Source organism: Salvia hispanica, chromosome 2, assembly GCF_023119035.1.
Source record: "Salvia hispanica cultivar TCC Black 2014 chromosome 2, UniMelb_Shisp_WGS_1.0, whole genome shotgun sequence".
NCBI classification, from domain to species: domain Eukaryota; kingdom Viridiplantae; phylum Streptophyta; class Magnoliopsida; order Lamiales; family Lamiaceae; genus Salvia; species Salvia hispanica.
The window spans coordinates 37,203,982-37,212,121 of NC_062966.1; the positions used below are offsets into that span (position 1 = coordinate 37,203,982).

General features: G+C 37.9%; 2 protein-coding genes across 3 annotated transcripts; both read right to left on the minus strand.

Moving 5' to 3' along the window:
- On the minus strand, positions 1–2,414 carry LOC125203719 (protein transport protein SEC13 homolog B-like). The gene is made up of 2 exons (XM_048102138.1): positions 2,368–2,414; positions 1–1,129 (listed from the first exon to the last, which is right to left on the minus strand). Exon 2 carries the CDS (start codon positions 1,029–1,031, stop codon positions 129–131), a length of 903 nt encoding a protein of 300 aa, XP_047958095.1. The 5' UTR covers positions 1,032–1,129; positions 2,368–2,414; the 3' UTR covers positions 1–128.
- A 514-nt stretch (positions 2,415–2,928) lies between these two features.
- On the minus strand, positions 2,929–8,140 carry LOC125204756 (DNA-directed RNA polymerase III subunit RPC5-like). 2 transcript variants are annotated; one of them, XM_048103483.1, is made up of 14 exons: positions 7,650–8,140; positions 7,470–7,538; positions 7,279–7,389; positions 7,119–7,187; positions 6,877–7,041; positions 6,570–6,605; positions 6,278–6,384; positions 6,107–6,178; positions 5,297–5,348; positions 4,398–5,008; positions 3,715–3,915; positions 3,501–3,618; positions 3,326–3,402; positions 2,929–3,230 (listed from the first exon to the last, which is right to left on the minus strand). In XM_048103483.1, exons 1-13 carry the CDS (start codon positions 8,010–8,012, stop codon positions 3,331–3,333), a joined length of 2,046 nt encoding a protein of 681 aa, XP_047959440.1. In that variant the 5' UTR covers positions 8,013–8,140; the 3' UTR covers positions 2,929–3,230; positions 3,326–3,330. The 2 variants fall into 2 exon arrangements, with proteins under 2 accessions (XP_047959440.1, XP_047959441.1); XM_048103484.1 differs by having other exon boundaries at positions 7,279–7,397; positions 7,650–7,729.

Sequence of the window (8,140 nt, forward strand, 5' to 3'; positions counted from 1 at the left end):
TATTAAAAGTTAATACTATCATATATTTTTCCACTCGATGGCATGTTATCAGATTCATATCAAACATGTTAATGAAAATTGAAGGTTGTGTGTATCTGGAAATTATATGAGTAGATCACCTAGATTTATTACTCAACTGCGGTCACCTTCTGCCATTCTCCGTCTTCCGCTTCTTTCCACAGCGTCACGTTGTTTTGACCATCAGCCACAGCAAGGATGTTCCCGGTGAGTGACCACGACACCTTCCAAACGGGAGCTCCGAAATCATGTAGAACTTTTCCTTCCCATTGATCACCTTCCTTGGCCGCAATCCATATTATAACTTTTCCATCTTGAGAAGCGCTTGCAATGGTTGACTTTGGAAGTCCCAAATTTGGAGCCCAGGCGACATCCCTGACCCAATCAGTATGCATATGGAGAGCAGGGAAGCAGTCCATCCTCCAAATTCCATTGTCGAGCTTCCACACTTTCACTGTGTTGTCACAGCCACCGGATGCTAACTTCTGAACAGCGCCGAGTAGACCAGAACCCACGAGAGCACCAGGGGACGTTGAAGGGGCCCAGGAGACAGAGGTGACACCAACGGGATGGGCCTGTTCAATTCGAGATTTATCCCATCCACCGTCTGATCTTGCAGTAAAGACTGAGATGTTTCCATCTGTGGATCCACAGGCAAGACAAAGGCCCAGTTCATGAGGAGCCCATGCAATAGAATTGACAGAGGCTTTATGATCGTCAAAAACATGAGCCTGGGTCCATTCATTTTGATTACCCTCCTTCCAGAGTATAACCTTTCCATCATAAGAACAGGAAGCAAGGAGCGAACCGAACTTAGGATGGGCCCATGATGCTTGCCACACGGGTCCTTGATGACCAGTTAGAGTTGCAAGATGCTGAGATCCTGAGTTGCTGACTCCGATAATTTTGATAGTGTTGTCTGAAGATGCTGTAGCAAGGCGTTTACCATAATAATCCATTGCCACGTCGTGAACAACATCTTGGTGACCCGTTTCAATCTTTTGTCCAGGCATCTTTAGTTTCCAAACAAACACAAAATACAAATTCCACAAATATTCAATATCCCACCCACCACTTTAGCCTCCCGCGAAAGGACTTCACTTCAGCTAACCTGACGCCAACAACCCCAATTAACAAAAATAACCCCAATTACATTAAAAGCAACAACTGTTCTTAACTGTTGCCTCCAAATAAAGAATGGGAAAATGTAGAAAGAAAAGGTCATAGTACGAATCCAATTTTAATCTTAATGATGCTCAAACATGTAGAAACATTAGCCAAGAATGGATAAGCACAGGATATCTAACAGAGAGCTATAAATCAAGTAAACAAGGTCATAACATGGTTCGTTTACAAATGAGTTGTGCATTACATGTAGAACTAACAAATACGAGGAACATACATATAGCAAAATGATTACAATCAGAGCAGAGATTAGGTACACGGCACATCAGATGCAAATAAGAAGATATCACACATTCAAATTCAACGACTTCAGCCTAACGAGAATAACATTGTTAACCATACTATAGATTTGTGGCAGAGACGAGAAACTAAGAAAGCATGTTTTATAATCAAATCTGTGTGACAAAATAAATGTGTTGGAGACTTACAATTCAAGCCAAAAGTCGCTATTATCATTAATATATCTATTATTAAGAAAAAAAGATAAATTTATTTCCTAAACTTCCATACCAAAGAGGTAGTCTTGTGTAAAACTGTATATACTGTAAACACGACTTGAACAACTTGATATGAATGTGGAAACTTCACTGATATTGAGCAAGACTAACTACGATCAGTATTTCATGTTTAGGATTTACTAATTCTAATTTTGCACCTCTCATTGTCTACAGTCCAACAAAACAATAGAATAATTAACTCTGTTCACAGTTTGGTTTGCCCTATATATTCACATGTTTTATTTCCATTGGGAACAAGCATTGGCAAGAAATAACATCTAACAAAGACCGTACACATAAAATTGACAATTATGAGCAGCAAATCCAAATATGCATTTGCCTATTTCGAATTCTGTCAAATTTTCGAGTGGGCAACAGCTTCTTAAGCCCTAAAATCCCAAGGCTAAAATAAAAAAATCGCAGATCGGAGTGTAAGAAGACGAGAAGACTCAAAATAGAACGCATAATCAAATCGATTTCATCGAAAGTATTTCCACTAGCATTCTCTAATTGCTGAATAAAAAAAAAAGTAGATCAATCACGAAATCACAAACGGATGACGAGATCAAGAAGAACTAATCCAACAAAGAGAAGTGCATAATGCCAAACAAGGATGAAATTCAGAAAATGAAAAGCGATTAGAAACGAAGAGCAGATTGGGACTGACCTGTTGCGGAAGAGAAGGAGCTCTGACTGAATAAACTGGAATATTTTAATTCTGTTTTATATGTTAGTCCGCTGGAACGACGCCGTTTTAACATTTATATGGAGTAATTTCTTTTTTTGTAATGTGCTGAACCAGTTTTTACTTAATTAGAAAAATGTTGGGGATTAATCAATCAAAATTTTCAAACTATTCATTACAAAATGATAGTAGTAGATTAGTACTCCCTCCGTCCCATTTTAGGAGTCCTGATTTACTATTTTTGGGTGTCCCACTTTAGGAGTTTCGGTTGGAATATTCTATAATTGATAATAGGCTCCACATTCCACTCACCTTTTTCTACTCACATTTTATTATAAAAATAATATATAAAAATATGACCCACATTCCACTATTTTTTTCACCAACTTTTTTTTATATTTCTTAAAATCCATGTCAAATTCAATCGGGACTCCTAAAGTGGGACGGAGGGAATAGTAATAATCATTGTTATTTAGACATGCGCAATTCATGTATTTAGAATGTTAAAACTAAGTGAATATATTTAGTTCGGCAGTATAGGAATTAGGAACATGTTATGTATATTACTATTAACTATTCAAATCAATACTACAACAAATGATCCAACTATCAATTCTACTGTTGTTCTAACCATTTGCAACAGACAAAAACTAATCTCTTTACTCTACCAGTCTACTGTTGTTATAACCATTTGCAGCAGACAAAAACTCATCTCTTCTTCAACTGTACAGCTAATCCCTTGTTTAACCAAATCTCTACACACGTTTACAAGCACCCTTTTCCAGTCTTGTGTGTATCGATCAGAACAAACTGCGTCCCAGTAGAGATCTTCGGGTTTCCACAGACTAGAGTCACAGACAACAAAATGATACACAGTAAGGATAAGAAGCAGGTACAGCAAAGAATCTCAGAAATACAAGGCAAAAATTAAGCTAGATACATGAGTCATCTAGTTGTCGGAATATTATTCCTCAGGACCCACTCGGAGCCTTGAGACACACACAATTCCTGCAAGACCTGCAGAAAGCATGGAAGATTATACAGAGTGGGAATTAACTTGCAATATTAGATATTCATTATGTAATAATCATAAGTCATTAAAGCTCACTGATCACCTTTTTATACGCAGCCTCACTCACGTCTTTAAGTTTCATATTTGCAGCCTCGATTATGTGAGCCTTTCTAAGTTTTCCATCTGGTCCTTTAGCAAGAAAAAGATCAATGACAACTTTCCTGCAGACAAAAGTACCATGCATTGATGTATACATGAAAATTATACGGTCAAGATACAAGTAGAAAGGTTTGAGGTGCAAAGAGCAGAGGAATGACCTGAGATCATCATATTCTGGATGATCTGGTGATGATTTTGGAACACAGATGCCATGAATGTTAACAGCTACTTCACTGATGATTTCCCGAAGCTCGTGTGGAGAAGCATTTGCTGCAGCCTCAGACTCTTTTACAGGTCCTTTTGACCGCATCCTATTGTCAATTGCCATTTCCCTTAACCGCTGGCTGATTTGTTCAAAACTACAAAAGCGTAAAGTACAATTTTCCCTTCATTAAATCAAAATAAATTCAGGATAAAGCACTCTTGATCAATATACAGAAAATGGATACAACAACACAAAGAAAGAGAATACTACTTCTGGGATTCATTGTGGTTAACAATCACAGTATTGTTCCAATATTAAATTATTGGAAATTTAGCAATATCTCAGAATTCAAGAATCAAGACTAACTTAATGACACAGGTGTAACAAACATACTATTATTTTAGGATATACCCCTACCACTCATTATGGAATCTATGTTCAACTCAATATCAATGACGACTTAAGTAGGAAGGGTGATGGCAGCTAAAATCCAGACATTTTCCTTTTCATTTTTTTTATTATATTACAACACAGACTTTTGTGGCAGAAAACAAGTGCTATCAGCCTAAAAGCATACATGAGAAACCCAAATTGAAATAGAACCGGATTACATCGGAAACACATGATCCGACTAACCTGCAAGTCTTGTTAATTTTAAAAAATTTCAGAAGGGCATTCCTTGTAGCCTTACGATCTTCTTCTGACATCACATTTCTTGGTGTTGATCCACTTGACATCCCTGCAGCTGGTTTAATGGAACCTTTTGATTCTACAGGGTTTGCCCGAGTACTAGAGTCGGAGGGCTTCACAACAGGCCCATTCTTTCCTCCAGGGACACGTGCATCAATATTTTTCTCCAAGGTTTCCCAATTTTCTTGTTGTTTCTTTACAATGGCAGGATAGAGTTTTATGAAATCAGGATCTGGAAGCTCTTTAAGTTTCCAGTCTCTTAAGGTAGGTCTCCTTGTTGCAAATTTAGGCAGGACTTGAGTCATTGCTTTAGCCAGTGCAGGCACTTTATTCTGTATTTGATCATCCTTAATTATCACATCCTTGCTAAATAGAAGAAGAACAATATTCCTGGCTAAACCATTAAATCCCTCTTTATATTCTGTATACAACGTCGTTCTGGGAACCCAAAGTCCTTGAACTAACACAGCAAGTTCTTGCAAGACTGCTAATACTTCTTCGATGGGCTGATCTGGAGCTACGTGCATAAGGGTGTCAAATCTGTGAAGTGGAGGGCCCTGTTCCAGAAACTTCACAAAATCAATTGATGGCAAGAAATATGGAACAGATTCCAAGAAGGAGACATTGAAGGAAGGAAATACGATAAAATGGACGGAAGAGGGACTGGAAAAGGATAATTATGTAATCTAGCTAGTGCCAGATAATACTATTATGGCTGTCAAAGTGGCAAACAAGTAGTACAAGACTTGTTTGATGAAAAAGAAATTGTTTACATGTGCATAACAATAAGATAACAATAATAACTGCTGTGTACAATCTCAATATAAAGGTAATTGGTCACAGACCTCAAGAAGCCAAGTTTCAAACCGTTCTTTTAGTGGTTTTTCCAGTAAGGACCTGCAACAACATCACAATATAAGATGAACACAAGCATCACATGTACAGGTTCCCTTAATCTACTCAGGAACAGGAGGTAAAGCTGACTTTTGCAACTTAGGTATCCTAATAACTTAGATGAAGTGCATGTCAGCAATAGAAACATGGAAACACTGGACTAAATATTGCAATAAGGTTATAGTCGGGGTGTGTGTTGGACAAGAAATGCTGAAAAAGTAATGAGGAGAAGCAACAAAATGGAATGAAGCACCTTACACGATTAATAATTGATGATCTGTCATCCAATGCAGCAAAAGGTATGCATGAGAGTGAAAAAGAAAAAATTTCAAGGATAACAGTATTCATAAATTAAACACCATGTCACCCCCTTCACCCATTTGACTCAAATTGGCTTCATCAGAATATTTTTCATTTCTCATCCGCACTTAATCTTAGAAGCTTATTTATTTATGTTTGTAGGGAGACAAAACAACCATGTAAAATAGGAAATGTTTTTAAATCTATTTGCTATATTGCTAGTAAAAATGCTCTTCACAAGCAAAATAAGGAGTAAATATTAGAAGAAGACCATAGATATAAAAAGATTTTTTTGGCGCCAAAAGCTCTACAATGAAAATGGACTCTATAGAGTTCAAAGATATGTAATATGATTAGCACAAGAATGCACTGTAGTTGGGCAACAACTGAAAATCAGCAAATTATAGCTTCCACCTTCTTAAACAGAAACAGAAACAAAAAGGCTCAAACAATTTGCCTACCTTCCTATAGGAACTTTGGAACTCAAACTGTCACCAGAAGAGCCAGGGCACAAGCTATTCAAATAATCACCCCTTCAAACAACGAAAAGAAATCAGAAATGCTGAAATTGTGAACATATTAACCTAAGAAGCATCAACTAAACATTCAGAAAAATGGGTACATGTACTTACGAGCTCATGGAAAATGAAATCTCTGAGCCTTGTCGTGCTATCATTTTTTTAAGATATCCTTCTGATATGCCACTATTCACGCTGTGGTACTTGAGCGGAATCCAGCTCTGACAAGGAAAGAAAGAACAATGATTAAAGTAGGCATAAAGAGTTCTAAACCATTGGACTTCTTCGGCATTCCCTTCCCACAAACTATAGAACTATAGCATCATGGAAGAAGACGGATGCGCAGACCGTTCTGTAAGGATGCTGGTTTTATATCGTTATAGAGAATGGAAGTGAACTTTAATACCTCTTCTACACTATCCTTGGCCTCCTCTGGAGCTTTCTGCAAGAAGTATCGATTCAGTGGGTAACTAAAATCATAGTATGAAGTTAATGTGATAGAGGCAATCTAGGAATGCAAATAATAAAACAACAATAAGCGTTCTGTCATGTTAGCTAAACAAGGAAAAATACTTAGAAACTGAAAATAAGATGATTATAAAACCTCTCATCAACTTCAGCAGAGAAATATAAGGAGAGACAGAAAAGGAGATGCCGTAAAGATGTGTAATCTAATCTATATAAACTATGTATGTCAAAGAATTAAAAGTAACCTGTTTCCTTGACATCCCAGAAGCTTTCGCTTCCTGCTGTTCTTCTATCTTCACCACATCGTTAACTTTCTTTGACGCGGCAGTCTTCTTTTTAGATTCCGTCTCACTAAGATGACGCATTGATGGTCTAAATTGTACAGCAGCATGAATAGGATTCAAGTGTAACTGCACGAGAGAAAAAATATAAACGAACAACTCTTTCAGTAAGAAACATTAAATCAAAGGGACTCAAAAGCATGTACCTTATTTCCAGTAAGAACACCAATTGCGCGTCCATTGGTTTGACGTGGCATCCATGACTGTACAAGAGTCTAGCCAAGGAAATATAAGGATATATTGTAAACATGACTTCTTCATAACAAAATTTTTGTCAATTGGAATTTGGAACATAAAAAAGAAAACCTGTTTCTTGATCTTCAATTGGGGGTCAGCATCAGTGTCATAATTTTCGGAGCCAACATCAATGGTTAAATCAATTTCCACTTCTCTACTACTTGTTTGCTTCACTCTCACCTGAAATACTTCACAGTTTCTCGCAATATTACAAACATTACCAATTCAGTCACCATTTGCATATAAAAATTTGTGCATACCTCTTCGCATCTCTCATCTAATTCATATGGCCGCCATAGCGGCCTGAGTGGAAATTGAAACAGATATAACTGAGAAATAAAATCAATTGCACCATAATTAGAAACAATGAAATTCATCAGCAAACAATGTGCATAAATAAATGAAATTCAACAAGAAGAAGATCAATTAAGGCTACTTACCCGAGTCTCGTCATCAACCGAAGGAGAAAAGTAGACATCGATTTCTCGAACAACTTCATCTTCCTCTCCCTGCTCAGCTTCAACCTCCGCTAATTCAGTATCCATTGATTCACCTGCCACCTCCAATTTCTTCTCGCTGGGGTCAATGTCCATCGCAGCTGCATCGTTGTCGTGTTCGGGCTCTATCTCGGGCTTGACATCGACTTCTTCGCTCTTGGACGCCGGCAGTGACACCGACGGCGGTTCCGTTTTTGGCTTGGGTTTGGAATCGGGGTGGGATTTAGCGCCCTTAGGCGCGTAGCGAGAAGCACGGGTCCGGGCTTGCTTCGGGCCATCGTCGAGATCGTCGAGATCGATGTCCATCTTTGCTAGTTCAATTGAAGGAAAGCAACGAGTGTTGTGCTCTGGAAATGTTCGACGAAATGCGTCTTCGGCGCAGTAGTAGTAGTTTCAGTTTCAACGCCGTCAGAATGAATTCCTAAATTTCATAG